Source organism: Cuculus canorus, chromosome 15, assembly GCF_017976375.1.
Source record: "Cuculus canorus isolate bCucCan1 chromosome 15, bCucCan1.pri, whole genome shotgun sequence".
NCBI classification, from domain to species: Eukaryota; Metazoa; Chordata; class Aves; order Cuculiformes; family Cuculidae; genus Cuculus; species Cuculus canorus.
Window position 1 is genome coordinate 677,224 of NC_071415.1, and position 27,110 is coordinate 704,333.

Genomic DNA, 27,110 nt, shown 5'->3' on the forward strand with positions numbered 1-27,110 from the left:
GCCTTGCCAGGTGCTGCTGGGGGTGGCTGGGGAGGAGACGGCTGCTTGTGCCAGGGCTTGCCAGGCTCTCTACAGTCCTATGCGTTTGGCATCCTCACAGCCAGTCACCGGATGAGCGTGGTGCCCCTGGTGCTGTGCCGGCATCCCCCGGAGGGGCTGTCCTGGGATGGGGACAGGGACAGGGGGGTCAGGCGCAGGGGGCTGCTGGGGGAAAGGAAGGGACTCTACATGCAGAGCTGCAAGGACCAGAAAATGCTCATTTTTAATGGAAGCAGAAAGGATCCCACATCCGCAAGACCCCAAAGAGCAGCTATTGCAGAGATGCCGGACAGCTTGGCTGGTGCTCCTGCAGCGCAGACTCGACGAGGGACATGGGTGTATGATGGGGCATCGTGGTAGCCACCGGCGTGAGGACGGACTCCTCAGGGATTCAGGGTCACCTCCACTGGGAAATGGTCACTGACTTCCAAAGCCTGTGTGTGTGGGGAAAGCAGAGAGGCGGCTGAGCTCATCTGGAGCTGCCATCACTGTCATGGCTGGGACTGAACTCTCTGCTCTGACGCCAAAACTGAAACCAGACTCCAGGATGGAGGAGCATCAGAGCAGAGGTTGGGGCTGAGGTGCCCTTAGCAGCGTTTTGGGGAGCAGGGACCCAGACACACTCGAGAGTGGGATCCTGGGTCCTGCGGGCTTGTGTGTCCCAGCCCCTCACTCACCTTCTTGTTATTGAGGTTAAAAGCCAACTCAAAGTTGTAGATTTTGGCAGAGTTGGGCGTGATGTTTTGGCGCAGTGCAGTGCCACAGGCGACGATGCTGCAGAGGCATCACAGGGGTGTTAGTGCCCTCCAGGACCCCCCGTGCCAGGCCCTGTGCCACCACCACATCACCCACCGGTCATAGGGGCAGTGTGTGGTAGCAGTTACAGTGGTATCATCGTTGTCCGTGATGAGCCAGTCACAAGGTGCTCTGGTGCGCAGGCGGATTTCGGGCCAGTCAGCATCTTTCACGTAGCTGCAGCCAGCGTTGAAGTCGCCCAGGAAGAGGATGTCCTGCAGGGCAGCGTGCTGTGTCTCTGCCCACGGACCACACGGGTACCAAGGGCTCCCTAAATCCCACCGCCCCCCCTGGGTCTCTCCGGCACAGGAAGACACCCGCCAGTAATGGCAGCAGTGCTGCCCAGCAGCTCCGTGCCCATGCATGGCCAGGGTGGCCCCACTCTGCCGGCTGTGAAAGGTCTCCCGTGGGACAGGTCCACCCCAGGATGGGTGCCGGGATGTGCGGTGCCCATACCCCAGACCGCCCGGCTGCCCCGGGCAGGAGCCGAGCTCCCCAACGCCACTTACGTCATTTGAGTTTTGGCTGAGATCGGTGTACACATCATAGAGCGCGTCGATCTCTTTTACCGCATCGGTGGGCTTGGAGTGCAGGGGCACTATCACAAATTCCTTCACCTCTGCCAGACAGGGAGCCATCAGCTCCCGGCTCGGGTGCTGCACCCGGCTCGGGAGCGGGAACCCCAGGAGACCACCCCGGGCCAAGCCCCAGCTGCCAGCAGGGAAAAGCTGCTGAAGGGAAAGGATGCGTTGGCTTTCTGTCATCTGCCTGTCCTCCAGCCTGGGATTTGCAGCAGAGACCCACAGCCCCCTGCACGTGCCTGGGGTTTGCTGCTTGTTTCCCATCCTTCTTCCCAAGTGACTGCGGTTTTGGGAAGGAAATGGGGGTGCGAGAGAGATGGGAGAGTGTGTGTGTCCTGGGGAGCTGCCGGGGAGGGGGAAGTGATGGTACAGGGTTAGGAGATGGGACGAGGTGGGAAATGGGACTTGATGGGAGATGACGTATGGTGGTAAAAGGTAGAGGTTGGGAGCTGGCAGAGGTTGGGAGATGCAGAGAAAGCAGGTGGTGGGATACGGCGTAAATGGCATTTAGCGGGTGCTGGGATGTTGGACACCATGCAAGAGGTGAAGGGGCTGCCATGCATCAGCTCTGCTCACGCGTGGTTTGCGAGGAGAACTTGACGATGAAAGGTCCTCTGCTGAAGGCACGCTGGTTCAGGATCTGTTTGGTTTCCAGCACGGAGACTTTGTCCGACCTGAGGGAGGAGAGTGGTGTGGCCCCTGTCACTTCTCCTGACACAGAAAGGGTCCCCAGATAAACCCATCTCCCTTCAGGGGCCAGCAGGGGGACAGTAGGTGACAGAGGGAAAACCAGACTCTGGCAGCTTCCCTTACCTGTAGATGAAGAGGTACTGCTCCTTGTAGGTGGTCCAGCCCAGGGGATTACTTGAAATATAGCTGTACAAGGCTGTGGGTCCACTGAGAGTGGGAGAGGGGAGGATGAGAGGAGGATCCCGGTGCCCACCAGCACTCAGCACTCTCACTCCAGCCAAGTCAGAGGTGGGCCAACATGACAAGACACCAGCCAGGAACTGTCCCAGCATCCCATTTGCAGGCACCCTCTGCCCTGTGCCATTGAGGTCACCTGTTGAGCTCAGCCATGAGCTTATTCACGGCGACCAGTGTGCTGTCCCGGACCTCCTGCACCACAGTGATGTCGTACTGCTTCAGGATCTGGGGGAACAAGCTCAGAGCTGGTCATCCTTGGATAGGAACTGTTCTTGGGGGACCTATGGGTGCCTAGACTGGGCCGTGGAGGCTCCCAGGCTGGTAACAGGCAGGCAGGCACCTGACAGCCAGGAATGGAGCTCCTCTGCTGGTGTCCTTTGGCTTGGAAGGACACTGGGGTGACACAGTGCCTTCTAAAACCCATTTGTCGGTTACCTCCCATCCCAGCAGCTCCTCGCTCTCTGGCTGCTGTGAGTGAGGAACCTGGGCAGCACCAACCATCACCTGTCCCTGGCAGAGGACCAGTAAGAGTGGAGATAGCCCAAGGTTGCTGATGGAGATGGGGGAACAGGAGGGTGGGTGCCTTCATGGATGGGCACATTGGATGGATGGATGCCTGTAGAGCGAGTGTCTGACTGCCCCAGCTGGCTGCATCCCCGAGACCAGATAGCCAACAAGAATGTTCCTGACCCCCAGCACTCACTTTGACGATGATATCTGCGACTTCCGTGTTTTTCATCTTTGCCTCCCCAAATTGCTTGATGTTGAAGGCGCTGATCCTCAGTGCAACAGCCACGTGCAGCAGGAGAGCTGCAACCAGCAGCAACAGCACCCGCTTCGAGGCCGCCATCCTGCGTGCAGAGGGGCAGGGATGGGCTCAGCCCCCTGCCTGGGAGGGGGACTTGGCACAGAAAATGAGGGGGGACCAGGGTATTCCCACTGGCCATACTGGTTTCCCTGGGTTTCTGCAGTGAAACACCAGTATCCAGGGATGGTGAACTCTTGTCCAGCCACACAGCCACAGCCTGGGTCTGCTGAGACACAAAAGACCCAGCAGCAGCCAAGCTGGGACAGAGCAGGGGATGGATCCCCCTCCGGCACTACAGAGCACCCTCACCTGGGGTATCCAGCCCCACCGACATCCAGCTCTGCCCCTGCCCCTCCTCACCCAGCCTGGAGTCCCCACGACCCCAACCAAGGAGCGCGTTGGCTCCAAACCATGGGGAAAGTCATTTGAGATGTGCTTGCTGCGCCGCTAAGTTCCACGGGGTGATATTTCACCAGCAGATGGGCTGTGAGCACTGCCCAAGCCTAGGTGTCCCGAGCACCCGTCTCCCCAGCAGCCCTCACAAGAGAGGAGCACCAAACAACCCAGCTTTCAGCACAGCCAAAGCCTGCCCCGGGGAAGGGCTCGCTGCCCCAGCATCATTTTTTCTTCTGGGGCAGCTGCTCTGATTCAGTTCTCACCTTTCCCCCTTTGCATCCTCACTACAGTTGCAAACACTTCCAGTCTCTCCAATTGAGAACGCAACAATTCCCTGCTACCACGATTGGGGAATGTTACGATTTGGTCACGCCACAAACTGCCCAAAGCCCCTCGAGTCAACCCCACTCTCAGGGGATGCAGCACCCCGGACGCCTCTCCATCAGAGGCACCTCTGGAGGAGCAGATCCATCCTGGGCGATGCTCATCAGCTGTGCCGGGATCAGCCCCACAGAATTAAGCTGAGTCAGAGAATGCGAAGTTGGAGAGGGGAAGACCTGGGGCACAGGAGGAGCATCGAGCAGGACCTACCTTTGGTGTCGTCCGAAGTCTCTGGAAGGGGAAGGAGCTGCACTTGCATTTATAGGGAGGGACACACTCACCTTGCAAAGCGGTTGCACGAGGCCACAGGCTCCACATGTCATTTTTCACAGCAATGAAGGTCTTTTCAGTGAAAAAAACCAGCTTTTCAACATGTGTCAACACTTCCCACCGCAGCTGAGCCTAACAATGCGCCTGCATGGATAAAATTGCCAGCAAGACATTGGCGAGGTGAATTCCAGAGTCCTCTCATGGAGAAGAGCACTTCCCCAAGCTGGAGACGCAGGCAGCTCTCACGCATGACCAGCTACAATTTCTCTCACAAAGTGTTTATTTCACCAACACCAAGCGTTCCCATCCTGCACCCCACTCTGCCCACAAGCCAGTTCCAGGCAAGCGTGCCGAGGCAGCTGCTATTTCCCAGGAAATCTCTGCAGGGTCCCTGAGGTTGGGGGGCGGGGGGGGAAGTTGGGGGGTGCTTTGACCCCTGAGCAGGTGTCTGGCTCCCCAAATTCTGGGCTCTGGGGTCCGTGGGCTTTCCCGAACCAGGGCTCCCCATGCCATGACTCCCCCAGAGCCAGGCTCCCCCCGTGATGTGACGTCTCCAGGCACAGGCCCTCCTCAGCCAAGATCCATTCAGACCTGAGCGCCCCCTGGGCCAAGACACCCAAGTGCCAGCCCCAGGGCCAGGCTTTTGCCAAGCTGGAGACTCCCCCTGAGCCATTCCCCCTTCAGGCCGAGTTTCCCCAGACTCCAGGCTCTCCCCATTCCCTGTTCCAGGCTCTCACCCCAGTCCCAGCTCCCCAGCTCCAGGCTCTCCCCCTCTCCAGCCCAAGAAGTTCTTCTGGGAGCTGCTGAACAACCCCTCAAGACAAGACAGTCCCAGGGCCCAGCCAGCACGGGTTCACAAGGGAAGGTCCTGCCTGGGCTCAAAGGCTCTCAGTCAATGGGTTCCATCGGGCTGCCTTATCCTGGTGGGGCTGGGTGGGCACACGGCGCTTGGGGGGGCTGTGGGCCTCCGTCACAGCATGGGGCACAGCAGCCACGCAGGAGCTGAAGGACGATGGCGCTAATTTACGTGATTGAGATGGTGTGATTAGAGGGGAGAGAAGGGACTAACGGGGTGTCTGGGTGAGGCAGGCTGAGCAGCACCAGCCTCAGCAAGAGGGGGTGGCTGCAAACCTCCACAGCATCCCCTCTTGTCCTCCAGAGCAGCCACAGCTGGCACCTAAAGCAGCCCCACAGGAGACTCGGATCTCCAGAGCAGCGCTGGCAGAGCCGGCATCCCCTGCACCGGCATAGCCGTCCCCCCAGCACTTGCTGTGCCCCAGCTCTGCGGGTTTGGCATCCTCACAGCCAGTCACCAGATGAGCCTGGTGTCCCCTGGTGCTGTGCCGGCATCCCCCGAGGGGCTGTCCTGGGATGGGGACAGGGGGGTCAGGCGCAGGGGGCTGCTGGGGGAAAGGAAGGGACTCTACATGCAGAGCTGCAAGGACCAGAAAATGCTCATTTTTAATGGAAGCAGAAAGGATCCCACACCCGCAAGACCCCAAAGAGCAGCTATTGCAGAGATGCCGGACAGCTTGGCTGGTGCTCCTGCAGCGCAGACTCGACGAGGGACATGGGTGTATGATGGGGCATCCTGGTAGCCACCGGTGTGAGGACGGACTCCTCAGGGATTCAGGGTCACCTCCACTGGGAAATGGTCACTGACTTCCAAAGCCTGTGTGTGTGGGGAAAGCAGAGAGGCGGCTGAGCTCATCTGGAGCTGCCATCACTGTCATGGCTGGGAAAAAATGTTCTGCTCTGACGCCAAAACTGAAACCAGACTCCAGGATGGAGGAGCATCAGAGCAGAGGTTGGGGCTGAGGTGCCCTTAGCAGCGTTTTGGGGAGCAGGGACCCAGCCACACTCGAGAGTGGGATCCTGGGTCCTGCGGGCTTGTGTGCCCCAGCCCCTCACTCACCTTCTTGTTAGTGAGGCCAAAAGCCAACTCAAAGTTGTAGATTTTGGCAGAGTCGGGCTTGATGTCTTGGCGCAATGCGGTGCCACAGGCGACGATGCTGCAGAGGCATCACAGGGGTGTTAGTGCCCTCCAGGACCCCCCGTGCCAGGCCCTGTGCCACCACCACATCACCCACCGGTCATAGGGGCAGTGTGTGGTAGCAGTTACAGTGGTATCATCTTCGTCCGTGATGAGCCAGTCACAAGGTGCTCTGGTGCGCAGGCGGATTTTGGACCAGTCAGCATCTTTCACGTAGGTGCAGCCAGCGTTGAAGTCGCCCACGAGGAGGATGTTCTGCAGGGCAGCGTGCTGTGTCTCTGCCCACGGACCACACGGGTACCAAGGGCTCCCTAAATCCCACCGCCCCCCCTGGGTCTCTCCGGCACAGGAGGACACCCGCCAGTAATGGCAGCAGTGCTGCCCAGCAGCTCCGTGCCCATGCATGGCCAGGGTGGCCCCCACTCTGCCGGCTGTGAAAGGTCTCCCGTGGGACACGTCCACCCCAGGATGGGTGCCGGGATGTGCGGTGCCCATACCCCAGACCGCCCGGCTGCCCCGGGCAGGAGCCGAGCTCCCCAACGCCGCTTACATTACTTGACTTTTCAGTGAGATCGGTGTACACATCATAGAGCGCGTCGATCTCTTTTACCGCATCGGTGGGCTTGGAGTGCAGGGGCACTATCACAAATTCCTTCACCTCTGCCAGACAGGGAGCCATCAGCTCCCGGCTCGGGTGCTGCACCCGGCTCGGGAGCGGGAACCCCAGGAGACCACCCCGGGCCAAGCCCCAGCTGCCAGCAGGGAAAAGCTGCTGAAGGGAAAGGGTGCATTGGCTTTCTGTCATCTGCCTGTCCTCCAGCCTGGGATTTGCAGCAGAGACCCACAGCCCCCTGCACGTGCCTGGGGTTTGCTGCCTGTTTCCCATCCTTCTTCCCAAGTGACTGCGGTTTGGGGAAGGAAATGGGGGTGCAAGAGAGATGGGAGAGTGTGTGTGTCCTGGGGAGCTGCCGGGGAGGGGGAAGTGATGGTACGGGGTTAGGAGATGGGACGAGGTGGGAAATGGGACGTGATGGGAGATGATACATGATGGGAAATGGTAGAGGTTGGGAGCTGGCAGAGGTTGGGAGATGCAGAGAAAGCAGGTGGTGGGATACGGCGTAAATGGCATTTAGCGGGTGCTGGGATGTTGGACACCATGCGAGAGGTGAAGGGGCTGCCATGCATCAGCTCTGCGCACCCGTGGTTTGCGAGGCGAACTTGACGACGAAAGGCCCTCTGCTGAAGGCACGCTGGTTCAGGATCTGTTTGGTTTCCAGCACGGAGACTTTGTCCGACCTGAGGGAGGAGAGTGGGGTGGCCCCTGTCACTTCTCCTGACACAGAAAGGGTCCCCAGATAAACCCATCTCCCTTCAGGGGCCAGCAGGGGGACAGTAGGTGACAGAGGGAAAACCAGACCCTGGCAGCTTCCCTTACCTGTAGATGAAGAGGTACTGCTCCTTGTAGGTGGTCCAGCCCAGGGGTTCACTTGAAATAAAGCTGTACAAGGCTGTGGTTCCACTGAGAGTGAGAGAGGGGAGGATGAGAGGAGGCTCCCGGTGCCCACCATCACCCAGCACTCTCACTCCGGCCAAGTCAGAGGTGGGCCAACATGACAAGACACCAGCCAGGAACTGTCCCAGCATCCCATTTGCAGGCACCCTCTGCCCTGTGCCATTGAGGTCACCTGTTGAGCTCAGCCATGAGCTTATTCACGGCGACCAGTGTGCTGTCCCGGACCTCCTGCACCACGCTGATGTCGTACTGCTTCAGGATCTGGGGGAACAAGCTCAGAGCTGGTCATCCTTGGATAGGAACTGTTCTTGGGGGACCCATGGGTGCCTAGACTGGGCCGTGGAAGCTCCCAGGCTGGTAACAGGCAGGCAGGCACCTGACAGCCAGGAATGGAGCTCCTCTGTTGGTGTCCTCTGGCTTGGAAGGACACTGGGGTGACACAGTGCCTTCTAAAACCCATTTGTCTGTTACCTCCCATCCCAGCAGCTCCTCGCTCTCTGGCTGCTGTGAGTGAGGAACCTGGGCAGCATCAACCATCACCTGTCCCTGGCAGAGGACCAGTAAGAGTGGAGATAGCCCAAGGTTGCTGATGGAGATGGGGGAACAGGAGGGTGGGTGCCTCCATGGATGGGCACATTGGATGGATGGATGCCTGTAGAGCGAGTGTCTGACTGCCCCAGCTGGCTGCATCCCCGAGACCAGATAGCCAACAAGAATGTTTCTGACCCCCAGCACTCACTTTGACGATGATATCTGCGACTTCCTTTTTTTCCATCTTTGCCTCCCCAAATTGCTTGATGTTGAAGGCGCTGATCCTCAGTGCAACAGCCACGTGCAGCAGGAGAGCTGCAACCAGCAGCAACAGCACCCGCTTCGAGGCCGCCATCCTGCGTGCAGAGGGGCAGGGATGGGCTCAGCCCCCTGCCTGGGAGGGGGACTTGGCACAGAAAATGAGGGGGGACCAGGGTATTCCCACTGGCCATACTGGTTTCCCTGGGTTTCTGCAGTGAAACACCAGTACCCAGGGATGGTGAACCCTTGTCCAGCCACACAGCCACAGCCTGGGTCTGCTGAGACACAAAAGACCCAGCAGCAGCCAAGCTGGGACAGAGCAGGGGATGGATCCCCCTCCGGCACTACAGAGCACCCTCACCTGGGGTATCCAGCCCCACCGACATCCAGCTCTGCCTGTTCCACATATTTCACCAGCAGATGGGCTGTGAGCGCTGCCCAAGCCCAGGTGCCCTGAGCACCCGGCTCCCCAGCAGCCCTCACAAGAGAGGAGCACCAAACAGCCAAAGCCTGCCCTTTCGGCACAGCCAAAGCCTGCCCCAGGGAAGGGCTCGCTGCCCCAGCATCGCTTTTTCTTCTGGGGCTGCTTCTCTGATTCAGTTCTCACCTTTCCCCCTTTGCATCCTCACTACAGTTGCAAACACTTCCAGTCTCTCCAATTGAGAACGCAACAATTCCCTGCTACCACGATTGGGGAACGCTACGATTTGGTCACGCCACAAACTGCCCAAAGCCCCTCGAGTCAACCCCGCTCTCAGGGGATGCAGCAGCCCCCGACGCCTCTCCATCAGAGGCACCTCTGGAGGAGCGGATCCATCCTGGGCGATGCTCATCAGCTGTGCCGGGATCAGCCCCACAGAAACTCTCGGCACAATTAAGCTGAGACAGAGAATGTGAAGTTGGAGAGGGGAGGACCTGGGGCGCAGTAGGAGCGTCGAGCAGGACCTACCTTTGGTGTCGTCCAAAGTCTCTGGAAGGGGAAGGAGCTGCACTTGCATTTATAGGGAGGGACACACTCACCTTGCCAAGTGATCTCATGCTATCACGGATTCCACATGGCATGTATCACGGAAATGAAGGTCTTCTCAAGAAATTTCGACACCTCCCACTGCAGCTGAGCCTGACAATGTGTCTGCATTGATAACATTGCCAGGAAGAGATTGGCGGGGTGACTTCCCGAGTCCTCTCATGGAGAAGAGCACTTCCCCAAGCTGGAGACGCAGGCAGCTCTCACGCATGACCAGCTACAATTTCTCTCACAAAGTGTTTATTTCACCAACACCAAGTGTTCCCATCCTGCACCCCACTCTGCCCACAAGCCAGTTCCAGGCAAGCGTGCCGAGGCAGCTGCTATTTCCCAGGAAATCTCTGCAGGGTCCCTGAGGTTGGGGGGCGGGGGGAAGTTGGGGGTTGCTTTGACCCCTGAGCAGGTGTCTGGCTCCCCAAATTCTGGGCTCTGGGGTCCGTGGGCTTTCCCGAACCAGGGCTCCCCATGCCATGACTCCCCCAGAGCCAGGCTCCCCCCGTGATGTGACGTCTCCAGGCACAGACCCTCCTCAGCCAAGATCCATTCAGACCTGAGCGCCCCCTGGGCCAAGACACCCAAGTGCCAGCCCCAGGGCCAGGCTTTTGCCAAGCTGGAGACTCCCCCTGAGCCATTCCCCCTTCAGGCCGAGTTTCCCCAGACTCCAGGCTCTCCCCATTCCCTGTTCCAGGCTCTCACCCCAGTCCCAGCTCCCCAGCTCCAGGCTCTCCCCCTCTCCAGCCCAAGAAGTTCTTCTGGGAGCTGCTGAACAACCCCTCAAGACAAGACAGTCCCAGGGCCCAGCCAGCACGGGTTCACAAGGGAAGGTCCTGCCTGGGCTCAAAGGCTCTCAGTCAATGGGTTCCATCGGGCTGCCTTATCCTGGTGGGGCTGGGTGGGCACACGGCGCTTGGGGGGGCTGTGGGCCTCCGTCACAGCATGGGGCACGGCAGCCACGCAGGAGCTGAAGGACGATGGCGCTAATTTAGGTGATTGAGATGGTGTGATTAGAGGGGAGAGAAGGGACTACGGGGGTGTCTGGGTGAGGCAGGCTGAGCAGCACCAGCCTCAGCAAGAGGGGGTGGCTGCAAACCTCCACAGTATCCCCTCTTGTCCTCCAGAGCAGCCACAGCTGGCACCTAAAGCAGCCCCACAGGAGACTCGGATCTCCAGAGCAGCGCTGGCAGAGCCGGCATCCCCTGCACCGGCATAGCTGTCCCCCCAGCACTTGCTGTGCCCCAGCTCTGTGGGTTTGGCATCCTCACAGCCAGTCACCAGATGAGCCTGGTGTCCCCTGGTGCTGTGCCGGCATCCCCCGGAGGGGCTGTCCTGGGATGGGGACAGGGACAGGGGGGTCAGGTGCAGGGGGCTGCTGGGGGAAAGGAAGGGACTCTACATGCAGAGCTGCAAGGACCAGAAAATGCTCATTTTTAATGGAAGCAGAAAGGATCCCACACCCGCAAGACCCCAAAGAGCAGCTATTGCAGAGATGCCGGACAGCTTGGCTGGTGCTCCTGCAGCGCAGACTCGACGAGGGACATGGGTGTATGATGGGGCATCCTGGTAGCCACCGGCGTGAGGACGGACTCCTCAGGGTTTCAGGGTCACCTCCACTGGGAAATGGTCACTGACTTCCAAAGCCTGTGTGTGTGGGGAAAGCAGAGAGGCGGCTGAGCTCATCTGGAGCTGCCATCACTGTCATGGCTGGGAAAAAATGTTCTGCTCTGACGCCAAAACTGAAACCAGACTCCAGGATGGAGGAGCATCAGAGCAGAGGTTGGGGCTGAGGTGCCCTTAGCAGCGTTTTGGGGAGCAGGGACCCAGACACACTCGAGGGTGGGATCCTCGGTCCTGCGGGCTTGTGTGCCCCAGCCCCTCACTCACCTTCTTGTTAGTGAGGCCAAAAGCCAACTCAAAGTTGTAGATTTTGGCAGAGTTGGGCGTGATGTTTTGGCGCAGTACAGTGCCACAGGCGACGATGCTGCAGAGGCATCACAGGGGTGTTAGTGCCCTCCAGGACCCCCCGTGCCAGGCCCTGTGCCACCACCACATCACCCACCGGTCATAGGGGCAGTGTGAGGTAGCAGTTACAGTGGTATCATCGTTGTCCGTGATGAGCCAGTCACAAGATACATTGGTGCGCAGGCGGATTTTGGGCCAGTCAGCATCTTTCACGTAGCTGCAGCCGGCATTGAAGTCGCCCAGGAAGAGGACGTCCTGCAGGGCAGCGTGCTGTGTCTCTGCCCACGGACCACACGGGTACCAAGGGCTCCCTAAATCCCACCGCCCCCCCTGGGTCTCTCCGGCACAGGAGGACACCCGCCAGTAATGGCAGCAGTACCGCCCAGCAGCTCCGTGCCCAGACATGGCCAGGGTGGCCCCCACTCTGCCGGCTGTGAAAGGTCTCCCATGGGACACATCCACCCCAGGATGGGTGCCGGGATGTGCGGTGCCCATACCCCAGACCGCCCGGCTGCCCCGGGCAGGAGCCGAGCTCCCCAACGCCGCTTACGTTATTTGAGTTTTCAGTGAGATCGGTGTACACATCATAGAGCGCGTCGATCTCTTTTACCGCATCGGCGGGCTTGGAGTGCAGGGGCACCATCACAAATTCCTTCACCTCTGTCAGACAGGGAGCCATCAGCTCCCGGCTCGGGTGCTGCACCCGGCTCGGGAGCGGGAACCCCAGGAGACCACCCTGGGCCAAGCCCCAGCTGCCAGCAGGGAAAAGCTGCTGAAGGGAAAGGGTGCGTTGGCTTTCTGTCATCTGCCTGTCCTCCAGCCTGGGATTTGCAGCAGAGACCCACAGCCCCCTGCACGTGCCTGGGGTTTGCTGCTTGTTTCCCATCCTTCTTCCCAAGTGACTGCGGTTTGGGGAAGGAAATGGGGGTGCGAGAGAGATGGGAGAGTGTGTGTGCCCTGGGGAGCTGCCGGGGAGGGGGATGTGATGGTACGGGGTTAGGAGATGGGACGAGGTGGGAAATGGGACGTGACGGGAGATGATGTATGGTGGTAAAAGGTAGAGGTTGGGAGCTGGCAGAGGTTGGGAGATGCAGAGAAAGCAGGTGGTGGGATACGGCGTAAATGGCATTTAGCGGGTGCTGGGATGTTGGACACCATGCAAGAGGTGAAGGGGCTGCCATGCATCAGCTCTGCTCACGCGTGGTTTGCGAGGAGAACTTGACGATGAAAGGTCCTCTGCTGAAGGCACTCTGGTTCAGGATCTGGTAGCTGTCCAGCACGGAGACTTTGTCCGACCTGAGGGAGGAGAGTGGGGTGGCCCCTGTCACTTCTCCTGACACAGAAAGGGTCCCCAGATAAACCCATCTCCCTTCAGGGGCCAGCAGTGGGACAGTAGGTGACAGAGGGAAAACCAGACTCTGGCAGCTTCCCTTACCTGTAGATGAAGAGGTACCGCTCCTTGTAGGTGGTCCAGCCCAGGGGATCACTTGAAATATAGCTGTACAAGGCTGTGGGTCCACTGAGAGTGAGAGAGGGGAGGATGAGAGGAGGATCCTGGTGCCCACCATCACTCAGCACTCTCACTCCGGCCAAGTCAGAGGTGGGCCAACATGACAAGACACCAGCCAGGAACTGTCCCAGCATCCCATTTGCAGGCACCCTCTGCCCTGTGCCATTGAGGTCACCTGTTGAGCTCAGCCATGAGCTTATTCACGGCGACCAGTCTGCTGTCCCGGACCTCCTGCACCACGCTGATGTCGTACTTCTTCAGGATCTGGGGGAACAAGCTCAGAGCTGGTCATCCTTGCCCAAGAACTGTTCTTGGGGGACCTATGGGTGCCTAGACTGGGCCGTGGAAGCTCCCAGGCTGGTAACAGGCAGACAGGCATCTGACAGCCAGGAATGGAGCTCCTCTGCTGGTGTCCTCTGGCTTGGAAGGACACTGGGGTGACACAGTGCCTTCTAAAACCCATTTGTCTGTTACCTCCCGTCCCAGCAGCTCCTCGCTTTCTGGCTGCTGTGAGTGAGGAACCTGGGCAGCACCAACCATCACCTGTCCCTGGCAGAGGACCAGTAAGAGTGGAGATAGCCCAAGGTTGCTGATGGAGATGGGGGAACAGGAGGGTGGGTACCTCCATGGATGGGCACATTGGATACATGGATGCCTGTAGAGCGAGTGTCTGACTGCCCCAGCTGGCTGCATCCCTGAGACCAGAGAGCCATCAAGAATGTTTCTGACCCCCAGCACTCACTTCGACGATGATATCTGCGACTTCCTTTTTTTCCATCTTTGCCTCCCCAAATTGCTTGATGTTGAAGGCGCTGATCCTCAGTGCAACAGCCACGTGCAGCAGGAGAGCTGCAACCAGCAGCAACAGCACCCGCTTCGAGGCCGCCATCCTGCGTGCAGAGGGGCAGGGATGGGCTCAGCCCCCTGCCTGGGAGGGGGACTTGGCACAGAAAATGAGGGGGGACCAGGGTATTCCCACTGGCCGTACTCGTTTCCCTGGGAGGCGTCTCTTCTACAGTGAAACACCAGGACCCAGGGATGGTGAACCCTTGTCCAGCCACACAGCCACAGCCTGGGTCTGCTGAGACACAAAAGACCCAGCAGCAGCCAAGCTGGGACAGAGCAGGGGATGGATCCCCCTCCGGCACTACAGAGCACCCTCACCTGGGGTATCCAGCCCCACCGACATCCAGCTCTGCCTGTTCCACGGGGTGATATTTCACCAGCAGTTGGGCTGTGAGCGCTGCTCAAGCCCAGGTGCCCTGAGCACCCGGCTCCCCAGCAGCCCTCACAAGAGAGGAGCACCAAACAGCCAAAGCCTGCCCTTTCGGCACAGCCAAAGCCTGCCCCGGGGAAGGGCTCGCTGCCCCAGCATCATTTTTTCTTCTGGGGCTGCTGCTCTGATTCAGTTCTCACCTTTCCCCCTTTGCATCCTCACTACAGTTGCAAACACTTCCAGTCTCTCCAATTGAGAACGCAACAATTCCCTGCTACCACGATTGGGGAACGCTACGATTTGGTCACGCCACAAACTGCCCAAAGCCCCTCGAGTCAACCCCGCTCTCAGGGGATGCAGCAGCCCCTGATGCCTCCCCATCAGAGGCACCTCTGGAGGAGCGGATCCATCCTGGGCGATGCTCATCAGCTGTGCCGGGATCAGCCCCACAGAAACTCTCGGCACAATTAAGCTGAGACAGAGAATGTGAAGTTGGAGAGGGGAGGACCTGGGGCGCAGTAGGAGCGTCGAGCAGGACCTACCTTTGGTGTCGTCCAAAGTCTCTGGAAGGGGAAGGAGCTGCACTTGCATTTATAGGGAGGGACATGCTCACCTTGCCGAGTGATCTCATGTTATCATGGATTCCACATGGCATGTATCACGGAAATGAAGGTCTTTTCAAGAAATTTCGACACCTCTCACTGCAGCTGAGCCTGACAATGTGTCTGCATTGATAACATTGCCAGGAAGAGATTGGTGAGGTGACTTCCCGAGTCCTCTCATGGAGAAGAGCAGTTCCCCAAACCGGAGACACGGGCAGCTCTCATGCATGACCAGCTACAATTTCTCTCACAAAGTGTTTATTTCACCAACACCAAGCGTTCCCATCCTGTACCCCACTCTGCCCACAAGCCAGTTCCAGGCGAGCGTGCCGAGGATGGCAGAGTGAGGTGCAGGGCTGGACGACAGCCCCTCATCCTGAAACCCACCGGGTCCTACCGCAGAGCCCATTGCCAGACTGTCCCCAAGAGGTGCCGCAGGTGGCAGCCCCCCAGCCCACATGCTCCCGCAGCTCCCCCAGCCTTGCTCCAGCGCCCTTGGCAGACGTCCCGGTGCTCCCTGGCCTCTCAAGGCAGCTGCTGTTTCCCAGGAGGCCTCTGCAGGGTCCCTAAGGTGCAGGGGCTCCTTAGGGGCTGGGGGTGCTGCCCTCTCCCCTGGGGCGAGTCCCTGGCAGAGCAGGGATAGGATTTGCAGCTGCTTCTCACAATGCGATCAAGGCCTGGTCTTGACCCCGCAAATGGGCGTGTGTATTCCTAGAATCAAGGCTCCTGGGACATGACCCCCCTGAACCAGGGCTCCCCATGCCATGTCCGTCCCCCACCCCCCCAGCCAGGCCTCACTTCTGCTGCCAGTTCACCCCATCTGTCACAGCACTTATGACCTTTGTTCAGGCCAGTGCTCGGGTGGGGCTTCCAGTGAATTTCTGCAGAATATCGCAACACAAAAGAACTGTTGCAAGGAAATGAACTGCTGCAACTCTAAAGATGTTTGTTACCAGATAATTATTGCAGAACTATGTAATGGTTTGGGTTGGAAGGGACCTTAAAGCCCATCCAGTTCGACCCCTGCCGTGGGCAGGGACACCTCCCACTGGATCAGAGGCTCAGTGCTATCCAGCCTGGCCTGGAACACCCCCACTGCCTCCCCGTGGGGAGAATATCTTCCTGATGTCCAGTTTAAATCTTCACTTTTCCAATTTCAAGCCATTCTCCCCCTCCTATCACTCCACGCCCTTGTAAAATGTCCCTCCCCAGCTTTCTTGCACGCTCATTCAGGTGCTGGAAGGCTGATATGTGAAACTTAACTTTATTTTAGCTTAAATAAAAGCTATTCCACTTTTTGTAATAGTAACTTCCTCTTTCACTTCTCTCCCCCTCCCCCCCCCAACCCTCCGGTCCCCCAGTCTCAGCCCCCGCAGCCACGGCACGGCGAGGAGGGCCGCCAGGGGCCTCTACAGGCGGCGTTCGCTCTGCCGCTTTGTGTCCGCCGCGGCTGCCGTAGCGGCGTTCGCTCTGCCGCTTTGTGACCCCGGCGGCTGCCGTAGCCGCTCGGGTGGCTCGGCCGAGGAGGGCTGCGCGAGGCGTTCGCATTGTCCCTTTTTGTCCCCGGCGGCTGCCGTAGCGCCGCGAGGGGAGCACGGAAGGGAACGAGGGCTGCAGAGCCATGAGTGACATCCGGCACTCGCTGCTGCGGCGGGACCCCTTGAGCGCCGCCAAGGAGGTGCTCTACCACCTCGACATCTACTTCAGCAGCCAGCTGCAGAGCACCCCGCTGCCCCTCGGCGACAAGGGCCCCGCCGAGCTCCTCGAGGAGTTCCTCTTCCAAGTGCCCAAGGAGCGAGGCGCCACCCCCAAGGTGGGCCCGGCGGCGGGGCGAGGCCTGGCGCGGCACCGAGAGCCTGGGGAGGGGAGGCCGGGTGTGGCTGCAGAGAGGGGCCAAAGAGTTCAGGACGGGGTGCCTGGGGGGCTGCTGCTGGAGACCAAGGCTCCAGAAGGACAGGATGGGATCCCTGGGGGGCTGCTGCTGGAGACCGAGACCTTAGAGCAACAGGACAGGGGCCCTGGGGACCTGCTGCTGGAGACCAAGGCTCCAGAAGGACAGGATGGGATCCTTGGGGGGCTGCGGCTGGAGACTGAGACCTTAGAGCAACAAGACAGGGTTTCTTGGGAGCTGCTGCTGGAGACCAAGGCCTTAGAGGGACAGGACAGGGTCCCTTGGGGGCTGCTGCTGGAGACCAAGGACCCAGTGGAGCAGCCAGGACTCAGAGATCAGTCAGGGCCCCTAGAAAGGTGTGGGAGTCCTGAGGCTCCGGAGTCCTGCCTGCAGCCTCACAGTACTGGGGCTGTACCAAGGTTTTTAGATCGTGGATGTGGGCTGGAGCTGAGGTGGGGGCCTCCCAGAGAACCACGGCCAGAAGCCAGAGCTGCTGGTGAATGCTGGGGTGTGTTGGCCTGTGGGGCTGCAGGGCCTGGTTGCGGCTCCCCCAGATCTGCCCGGTGGTTCCCTTAGCGCTGTTATTTGGAGAGGCAGGAATATTTTTCACCCCAGTGTCTCTATGGGTCTCATCTCTCAGTTTGTGGGCAGTGCTTGCTGGTACAACGGACCCCAGTTCTGGGTGTTCAGGTGTTCCACTACAACGTAGAGCTTTCCTATGTGAGCAGGTAAATGCAGTGGAGGTTCAGGAATCTTGAAGATGTGCATCGTGCACAAAGACTGCATTCCTGACACCCAGGAGAATATCCCGACCTTTGCCGTTCCTGCCTTTCACAGAGCAGCTCTGAGTTCTTCAACCCAGTATATTTTTCAGCTTTGCTTTTGTTTTCTTTCAGAGATTGAATTCCCTTCAGGAACTTCAGCTCCTTGAGATCATGTGCAACTATTTCCAAGAGCAGACCAAGGATTCAGTCCGGCAGATCATTTTCTCGTCTCTCTTCAGCCCTCAAGGAAACAAAGCTGATGACAGCAGGATGGCTTTGCTAGGAAAGCTGGTTTCCATGGCAGTGGCTGTGTGCAGGGTTCCTGTGCTGGAGTGCGCTGCCTTCTGGCTGCAGGTACCATAGCTGTGCAGGCAGGAGAGTGGTAGGGAAGGAGGGAGAGATGTGCTACCATGGGTGTGGGTGAGCCAGGGCAGTGTCACTCACCACTGGTGGCAGCTGCTTGCTATCTCCATGGCAGAGAAAGCTGGGGAGGAATTCTTTACAAAGGCTTGTGGTGATAGGACGAGGGGCAATGGGTATAAACTGGAGAGGGGCAGATTTAGACTAGACATAAGGAGGAGTTTCTTCACAATGAAAGTGGTGAGGCCCTGGCACAGGTTGCCCAGGGAAGTTGTGGCTGCCCCATCCCTGGAAGTGTTCAAAGCCGGGTTGGATGGGGCTTGGGCAGCCTGATCCAGGGGGAGGTGTCCCTGCCCATGGCAGGGGGTTAGAACTGGATGATCTTAAAGGTCCCTTCCAACCCTAACTATTCTATGGTTCTAAGAAAATTCAGGTTTTTTAGTGTTGGTGAAGATTTTATTGCTTTTTCTGCCCCTTGCAGCATGTTGAAAGGGATCAATGGAAGGCCTGAGTCACATCAGGAAGAAACCTGTGGCAGCTTGTGGTCACATTGGCCAAAGAAGCTGACTCTGGAGTTTGGGGAATAAACTGTGCCTGAGGTGCAAGTTGGCACATGGCGGAAGAGACAAACCTTTCTTTAGACAACTGGGCGTGAACGCCTGTGTCTGTCCTCCGCAAACACAGTTATGTTGAGTATGTCCTGTGTCTCCTCCTTTCCCACTGAGATTCCCCACTGTAGACCCTGGGAAGCCTGTCTTTGTTCCTACTGCTTTCGATGGCTGGGCAAAATTCACCTGCTTTACAGAAGGGGAAGAGTGGGGACGGGAGGAGGCTGATCTGTATGGTTTCTGTGCGCTCTCTCCTTTCACGCCACGTCAGCCTGGGTAGGGGAGGAGGGGACGTAGCCTGATAGCTGAAGAAAGCGTAGCTCTTTGCAGATCATAGCTCTTCCGTGTCATGAGGATCGCACAGAGTTTCTTCTGTATTTTTAATATCAAGCTCATTATTTCCATACTGAACTCATTGAACTGCATTGCTGAAATAGTGAGAAAGTCTCTTAAGTCAAAATATTAATGTAAAAGGTTTTAATTTAAGTTACAGATATTGTAAACGCAAAACGTTGCCATCTATTTTAATACCATGAAGTAGCGTTTCGAGAGTGAGCAAGAGAAAGCGTGCTTTAACTTGGAGAAGTGGAAACACCAATGTTGAGGCAGCAAAGCGGCTGGGTGAGGGGGGGGCAGGCAGAGTGTTCAGGGAATGCAAACTTTAAAGTCGGCTCTGTAGAACCTGCTGCTGTGGTTGGGTTTAATCCGCTTTTCTTTGTGTGCCCCCACAGCGAACCCCGGCTGTGTACTGCGTGAGGCTCGCCCGAGCCCTGGTGGATGACTACTGCAATTTGGTGCCAGGGTCCATCCAGACGCTGAAGCAGATATTCAGTGCCAGTCCTCGCTTCTGCTGCCAGTTCATTACATCTGTCACAGCACTCTATGACCTCTCTTCAGGTGAGCGTTTGGGTGTGGTTTCCTATGAATTTCTGCAGAATATCGCAACAGAAAAGAACTGTTGCAAGGAAATGAACTGCTGCAACTCTAAAGATGTTTGTTACCAGATAATTATTGCAGAACTATGTAATGGTTTGGGTTGGAAGGGACCTTAATGCCCATCCAGTTCCACCCCCTGCCATGGGCAGGGACACCTCCCACTGGATCAGGGGCTCAAAAGCCCCATCCAACCTGGCCTTGAACACATCCAGGGATGGGGCCGCCACAACTTCCCTGGGCAACCTGGGCCAGGGCCTCTCCACCGTCCTAGAATCATAGAATAGTTTGGGTTGGAAGGGACCTTAAAGATCATCCAGTTCCAACCCCCTGCCATGGGCAGGGACGCCTCCCACTAGATCAGCCTCCCATGGCCCCATCCAGCCTGGCCTTGAACACCTCCAGGAATGGGCCATCCACAACTTTCCTTGGCAGCCTGTTCCAGTGTCTCACCACTGTCATGGTGGAGAAATTCCTCCTTATGTCCAGTCTAAATCTGCCCTTCTCCAGTTTATACCCCGTTCCTCATTGTCCTATCAGCACAAGCCTTTATGATTAGCCCCTCTTCACTTTCCTGTAGGCCCCCTTCAGATACTGGAAGGTCGCTATAAGGTCTCCTCGGAGCCTTCTCTTCTCCAGGCTGAACAACCCCAACTCTCTCAGCCCGTCCTTATATAGAAGCTGCTCCATCACTCTCATCATCTTTGTAGCCTCCTCTGGACCTGTTCAATAGCTCCATCTCCTTCTTATGCTGAGGATTCCAGAACTGGACACCATATTTCAGATGAGGTCTCACAAGAGAGGAATTGAGCGGCAGAATCACTTCCCTCGCCCTGCTGGCCACGCTGCTTTCGATGCAGCCCAGGACACAGTTGGTTTCTGGGCTGTAAGTGCACGTTGCTGGCTCATGCCAAGCTTCTCATCGACCAGCACCTCCAAGTCCCTTTCCTCAGGGCTGCTCTCAATCACATCATCCCCCATCCTGTACTGAAAACGGGGATTGCCCCGACCCAGCTGCAGGACCTTACGCTTGGCCTTGTTGAACCTCATGAGGTTCTCCCAGCCCCACTTCTCCCACTTTTCCAGTTCCCTCTGGATGACATCCTGTCCTTCCAGTGTGGCGACTGCACCACTCAGCTTGGTGTCATCCACAGACTTGCTGAGTGCACTCGATCTCACTGTCAATATCATTGATAAAGATATTGAACAGCACTGGTCCCAGTACAGACCCCTGAGGGGGGATCTCCATCTGGACTTTGAGCTGTTGACCACTACTTTTTGAATACGACCATCCAGCCAGTTTCTTATCCACTGTACTGTCCACCCGTCAAATCCATATCTCTCCAGTTTAGAGAGAAGGACATTGTGGGGGACCTTGTCAAAGGCTTTACAGAAGTCAGGTCGATCACATCCATTGGTTTACCCATGTCCCCTGTTGCAGTTTCCCCATCATAGAAAGCCAATAAGTTGGTCACAGTTGCCCCTGTGATGCCATGCTGGCTGCCATTAATCACCTCCATGTGCTTTAGCAGAGGATCTAGGAGGATCTGTTCCCTCACAGGAAAACATTTCTTCCTAAAATCTGTTTCAGTTTAATTGTTGCCAGAAGCAGCTCAGGAGCGTGGCTGTTGCATCCTCTGTTGTTGGAATGAGTATAAACATAATCACCCCATGGCTAAAGGGAGAACCTTTGCTGGAGAAGCAGTCTGCTGAGCCTGACACATAAGTCACCATTCTCCACAGAGGACAAAGGGACTTGGTTGAGCAGCTGTAGGAGTGAAAGCTGATCTACCTGGGCTGGGCCGTTTGGCCTCCCTACTGCAAATTCCGAATGTTTGCAAGCAGGAGCAGGAGTTCTTTTGAGCAGAGATAAGAAACACAGTCAACAGCATGGCTCTGGTGTGCTCTCTGACCGTGTGCGTGACCAGCTTGTGATTTACTCAGCAAGAGAGAGAGAGCTCGCAGCAGACAAGGGAGCAACCACACAACCACATCTTAACTACCAACGTTATGGATCATCCCAGAAAGCAAATAGGATTTGTTACCGATAAAGGAATTGTTTTGCACATGCAACTGATTAAAAGACCTGTCAGAAAGGAAATACCATGACATACAGGAAGTAATTTTTTTTTTAATTGCTTGTTTTATTTGAGATGTTATTGGTGACACAAGGAAGGGAAGTTTGTTTTTCAAAACATACAAACCTGTGGTTGTCCACGTCTCTGACTGCAGGGAGTGCTTGAGCCGGTCACCAGTTCCAGAACGTGGTAGAGACAATGGCAGCAGGTGATTGCCCTCCCAGCCTCCCTCACCTCCCCAGTTTCCCTTACACAACAAGTATGAGGCTTTGGAACTTGAGGGCCAGGCAAATGAGGAGGCAGGTGAAGGTCCACTTAGGGCGTTGCTTCCAGAGAATCAGTTGAAAGGAGGGTAATTGTCATCGAGGATTCCCTTCAGAGAGGAACAGAGGGCCCAATATGCCAACCAGACCCTTCCCATGGGGAGGTCTGCTGCCTCCCCGGTGACCAGGCTGGAGACGTTACTGGGAAACTCCCTGGTCCGGTTCAGTCCTCTGGTTATTATCTGCTACTGGTATACAGGTTGGCAGCGATGAGGTTGCAGAGAGAAGTCCAAAAGCCATCAAAATAGATTTCAAGGTGCTGGGGTGGTTGGCTCAAGGATCAGGAGCACAGGTAGTGTTCTCAGTCCCATCAGTGGCAGGGAAGAGCACTGAAAGGAACAGGAATCAGAATCATAGAACCACACAGTTCTTGCACACCAGTGCAAGTCAGTGAGGGGATCAGGCCCAGCCAGCATGGGTTCATGAGAGGCAAGTCCCGTTTGACCAACCTGATCTCTTACGACCAGGTGACCTGCCTAGTGTATCATAGAATCATAGAATAGTTTGGGTTGGAAGGGACCTTAAAGATCACACAGTTCCAGCCCTCCTGTTGTGGGCAGGGACACCTCCCACTGGATCAGGCTGCCCAAGGCCCCATCCAACCTGGCCTTGAACACCTCCAGGGATGGGGCAGCCACAGCTTCCCTGGGCAGCCTGTTCCAGGGCCTCACCACTCTCACGGGGAAGAAATTCTTCCTTATGTCCAGACTAAATTGCAATTATAATTGTGACAGTGTGGGAAGGGTGTGCGTGACAGGTCAATGAAAGACTGCCATCTTGTGCAGGCTCAGCTTACCCAACAATATCTTTATTATCTTTAGATGACCTCATCCCTCCTTCGGATCTGCTCGAGTTGATTGTTTCCTGGATCTTTGAAGACCCTCGCTTGATCCTCATTACCTTCCTAAACACTCCTATCGCAGCCAACCTGCCAATAGGTTTTTTAGAGCTCACCCCGCTGACGGGACTGATCCGTTGGTGCGTGAAGGCCCCCTTGGCTTACAAAAGGAAGAAGAAAGTCTCTCTCTCAAATGGACACCCCCCCAGCAAAATTGCCAAGGACTCGACTTCAGGAGAAGACAGAGATTGCCACCAGCTGTATTCAAAACTGCATCTCAGTGTCCTGCAAGTTCTTATGATGCTTCAAGTGCATTTAACGGAGAAGAACCTTTATGGGCGCTTGGGGCTCATACCCTTTGACCATGTGGTTCCACTCGTTGAGGAAATTAACAGACTGTCTGATGAACTCAATCCTCTCAACGCATCCAAAGAGATTGAACTGGCTCTAGACAGACTGGCCCAGGCTTTGCAAGTGGCCATGGCATCAGGAGCGCTCCTGTGCACTAGAGGTAAGTTGGTGGGGGCAGCACAGACCCTGGGATTCTTTTCCCCCGATGTGTGGGTGCTGTACAAGGAAGTTTTGATGAGTAAATATGAACTTGTTCACAGCAGAAGTAGTAATTTACATCTCTTAGGAAGTGATAGTTCAGGAAAAATGACTGGATGGGGAGTGAGAAAGTAGAGATGGCTGATGTGGGTGGTTGGCGCGTTGCTTTGCAGGCCTGGAGAACTGATGTTCCACCATGCAGTGTGCACAGCGCGGTTATAGCTAGGTGTCTGGCACGGGGACAGATTTGTCCCCCTTGGAATTGCTTGTAGCTGTTTAAAAAGCACTGTTTAATTGTGTTTCGGTTTGATTTCAAGTTTGCCTGCCAGAGGAGAGACTATGGAGCAGGTAAACCATGGGGTGGGTGTGCTAGAGAAGGAATTTGAAAAGTAAGCAAAAACTGTTTGTCTGGAACTTCAGGGGCCTTCAGCTCTCCTGTAATGAGTGTCTCCATTACAGCATCTATTATTTCAGTTAAGCTTAGTAAAGAAACATGCTCTGATGTGGTTTTCATCTGTCCTTCCTGCCTCCAAAACCAACTCTTTCCGAAAGACCTGCAGAGAAGAAAATGGGATGTGCTCCAACACAGCGCAGGGTCAGCCAGACAGACTGTTTGCTGGATACATTCCCTTCAAAACAGGCGATTTTTGGTGCAACCAGAAGACTCAAAGCTGCCCAAAGTGTGGCAGTTAGTGCAGGCCCTGGCTGCAGATCGCAGCTGAGGCTTTTTCCCTGGCTAAACCAGCACTGCTGGTCAAATATCAATGTTCTTCTTTCTAATATTTCATAAAGGAGCTCTGGGTGTAAGGACAACAAGCAGAAAAGTAGAGTTTTTTGAGTTGATGACTTATTTTGGATGCATTTTTTTCTAGCTGTTTGTTCTAAGTGCTTGCTCTTACTGTAGGAGTGGAAGGTGTTTCAGTCTAAGTAGCTGCTGAAACACCAGCTCTTTCAGTGCTTGGGGGCTGCATTTATCAGTACAAAGGCAGGAGCTTGTTCTCGAGCTGTTCCGAAAGGACTCTAGCACTGGGGTATGGTGTTAAATAACTTGATTTTTGCTATTCTGCTGTAGCAGAAGTTTGGAGGTGGTAAAACAAGGTTGATAGACCTCATCGGTAGACCTCAGCATCAAAACCCAACCCTTTCTCACACCAGACTGTTTAGAAAAAACAAACAATACAAACCAGGTATCAGATAAGCTTTGGCTTCCTCATCATAAATGCCACATTCAGGGGGCAGAGTTGCACCTTGTATTTCCTCTGCCTTAGTTCCTTCGTGTTCATATCTGAGTATTGCAAATGCTGTACTAGGGCTTGGTCTGCCTGGCAGTGGAGCTGTTTTTCCCATATGGCAGCGTGGGTTAAATGTCAGACATACAACACAGCGTCTGGTGTGGAAAGCTGAGGTAAGGACTGGTGGGATGGAGAAACATTTCATCTCCTGTAGAAGTGCCTGGCCTGAGCAGAGAATTCTGGATCTGTTGATAACTGAGGCTTTTTTTGGGTGACCTGACCTTCCTAGAAAGGAGAGCGGAGAGGAAAATCGCTCTGATTTCTGCTTTATCCTCATTGTTGTCTTGTGTCCTCTTTCAGATGACCTGAGAACTGTGTGCTCCCGCCTCCCTCATAACAAGTAAGACACCTGTCTACAGCTATTTTGGTGTTGATGCATTTTCCCAGACACACCTGAGGGCAGCTGAGACAAAATCTCCTCTAAAAAATCATGTTTCCTTTCTGGAAGCTGCCCTTTATTCACGCACAACTTAGCGTGAGGGTAGAGGTGACAGTGCTGGCTCCTTCTTCCCTTGCAAGCTGGAAGGAGACTTGGCTTCCCTCTTGACTGAAGGAGACTTCAGCAGCTCCCACCACACAGATGATCTTGCCCAGCCTGTGCTAGAAAAAATGCACAGAAGGGGAAAATGAATTCAGGTGTGGAACCTGCCCTAGAGTTGTCCCATCCCCACTCCCTGCTTGTTTTACCTGACCCCAAGCTTAAGGGCACTGTGCTTCTTGCCTCTTTGCAACGAGCAACCAAGTTTAAAAAGAAAAAGGAAGGAAAGAAAAAAAGGGTCTGATGAAAGCTGTAAAAGCTTAATTGACTGACTGACAGTGCTCTTGCCTCTTCACAGCTCTGAATGTTGGTTATGAGGTGTCCTTACAGCCAGGCCCTCGAGGGCTGAGGAGGGCCGTGACCAAAGCTGCTGCTTGATAACCCTCACGCCTGTCTGATTTTCTCTCCACAGCCTGCTGCAGCTGGTGATTTCAGGTCCGGTGCAGCAACCCACCCACAGCGCTCTGCCACCAGGATTTTATCCTCATATCCATACTCCTCCTCTGGGCTACCCTGCGCATGCTACGCACCCGGCGCTACCAGCTCACCCAGCTCTCCCAGCTCACCCCGTACAAACATTTATACCAGGAGTGACATTCCCCTACCGACCTATTCGCTAAAATGCTAGGACTGTAGGGTGTTTCCAGTTTCCTTTAGTTTGAAGAAGCCTTGCAGATGAAGCCAAACGTCTCGGGAACCACATTTTCCTCTGGTGTAAAGCTGGGCAATGCCCATCTGCAGGATCAGCCCTTTGCCAGTAGAGAAGACACAGGCGGGTGGGCTGCCCGCATTTGGATGAGGACACTAAGGCAGATCATAGGGATGAAAGGAGAGGATGGGAGAAGGCAACAAACTCCAAACCTCTGCAGTGTGGGGCAATGTTTTTCATCCACATTGTTTCATACAGTCACCAAGAGTGTGTTCTTTCTCAGTCGTGTTTTTTTCTGTAGCCCTGATCTGCTTACAGCGCGGTGAGCCCAGCGCATCCTGCTCTAGGAGGGCCAGAAAGAAAGGCCTGAGTTCTTTCAAGCTAGTCCACTCCAGCCTGCTTGTTTGTTTGTAAATGTTTGTATCTATAGCTACAGAGTACCTGTACACTGTATATTTTTGGAACACAAATGTTTGTTTCAGAAGCACAAGGTAGAGCAAAGCAGCACTTCCTATTAAAGGAAACAATTTAAGAAGCGTAAAATAAATTTGCTGCTTTATCTTCCAGGTAGAATCAGGGAATGGTTTGGATTGGAAGGGACGTTAAAGCCCATCCAGTTCCACCCCCCTGCCACGGGCAGGGACACCTCCCAGTGGATCAGGGACTCCAAGCCCCATCCAACCTGGCCTTGAACACCTCCAGGGATGGGGCAGCCACCACTGCTCTGGGCAGCCTGGGCCAGAGCGTCACAGGAAAACATTTCTCCCTAAGATCTTGTTTCAATCTCCCCTCTTTCAGATGGAAACCATGCCCCCTTGTCCTATCCCTGCACTTCCTGATCAAAAACCCCTCCCCAGGTTTCCTGTAGGCCCCAAGTAGTAATTAGAAGGTCCAGCTCATTAGGCCCATGTCAGGGAGGGAACAGAACCTGATGTGGCTGCAGCGACCACCATCTTCCTGGTTCAGCAAATCCCCTCCATGCACATCAGTCACTTGAGGACCTTTGGGTGCAATCCGGTGGGCTGTAACTGGTGCTGGCTGGTAAAACTGGCTGAAGGCTGACTGCGAGGTGCTGGCAGGTGCGGGAGCATCCCAGGAAGGGCAGCAGACTGCTGAAAACTCTGCTGTGATCCTCTGAACCCCTTCCACTGGGTGAAAAAGCAAGGAAGAAGGGTCTTTTCTACACATTAGTGACTTTATTGGACAGACTTCCACTGCTGTCCTCGTCAGGGAGGATGTGGTGGTTGTGGTTACCTGCTCGCACGCTGGCTGCAAAAACAGAACAGATGAAAGTGGTGAAAATCTGGTTTGAACAAAATGACCAAGAAAGAAATTGTGTTTGCCCTTTTCTGGAAAGGGAAGGCAATTAATAATACTTTAATAACGTGCTGTAACTGCTGGTCAGCCCTGAAGTGGTAAGGCAGTTGGGCTGGACAGTCATAGGTCCTTTCCAATGGAAATATCCTCTCCCCTTCCTT

The 27,110-nt window shown here is 55.7% G+C and overlaps 4 protein-coding genes across 4 annotated transcripts; 1 reads left to right on the forward strand and 3 right to left on the reverse strand.

The window, feature by feature from the left end:
- Window positions 1–253: 253 nt before the first annotated feature.
- Window positions 254–4,202, reverse strand: LOC128853718 (deoxyribonuclease-1-like). The gene is made up of 9 exons (XM_054080640.1): window positions 4,138–4,202; window positions 3,046–3,193; window positions 2,479–2,567; window positions 2,229–2,312; window positions 1,992–2,089; window positions 1,344–1,453; window positions 892–1,049; window positions 717–813; window positions 254–473 (listed from the first exon to the last, which is right to left on the reverse strand). The coding sequence occupies exons 2-9, from the start codon at window positions 3,190–3,192 to the stop codon at window positions 423–425; spliced, it is 834 nt and encodes a 277-aa protein (XP_053936615.1). The 5' UTR covers window position 3,193; window positions 4,138–4,202; the 3' UTR covers window positions 254–422.
- A 1,439-nt stretch (window positions 4,203–5,641) lies between these two features.
- On the reverse strand, window positions 5,642–9,537 carry LOC128853717 (deoxyribonuclease-1-like). The gene is made up of 9 exons (XM_054080638.1): window positions 9,445–9,537; window positions 8,443–8,590; window positions 7,876–7,964; window positions 7,626–7,709; window positions 7,389–7,486; window positions 6,741–6,850; window positions 6,288–6,445; window positions 6,113–6,209; window positions 5,642–5,869 (listed from the first exon to the last, which is right to left on the reverse strand). Exons 1-9 carry the CDS (start codon window positions 9,531–9,533, stop codon window positions 5,819–5,821), a joined length of 924 nt encoding a protein of 307 aa, XP_053936613.1. The 5' UTR covers window positions 9,534–9,537; the 3' UTR covers window positions 5,642–5,818.
- Window positions 9,538–10,938: 1,401 nt separating this feature from the next.
- On the reverse strand, window positions 10,939–14,856 carry LOC128853719 (deoxyribonuclease-1-like). Its single transcript, XM_054080641.1, has 9 exons — window positions 14,750–14,856; window positions 13,734–13,881; window positions 13,167–13,255; window positions 12,917–13,000; window positions 12,680–12,777; window positions 12,032–12,141; window positions 11,579–11,736; window positions 11,404–11,500; window positions 10,939–11,160 (listed from the first exon to the last, which is right to left on the reverse strand). The coding sequence occupies exons 1-9, from the start codon at window positions 14,836–14,838 to the stop codon at window positions 11,110–11,112; spliced, it is 924 nt and encodes a 307-aa protein (XP_053936616.1). The 5' UTR covers window positions 14,839–14,856; the 3' UTR covers window positions 10,939–11,109.
- Window positions 14,857–16,274: 1,418 nt separating this feature from the next.
- INTS15 (integrator complex subunit 15) lies at window positions 16,275–27,013 on the forward strand. Its single transcript, XM_009571020.2, has 6 exons — window positions 16,275–16,622; window positions 17,597–17,818; window positions 19,164–19,329; window positions 22,588–23,115; window positions 24,746–24,785; window positions 25,396–27,013. The coding sequence occupies exons 1-6, from the start codon at window positions 16,431–16,433 to the stop codon at window positions 25,601–25,603; spliced, it is 1,356 nt and encodes a 451-aa protein (XP_009569315.2). The 5' UTR covers window positions 16,275–16,430; the 3' UTR covers window positions 25,604–27,013.
- Window positions 27,014–27,110: the final 97 nt, after the last annotated feature.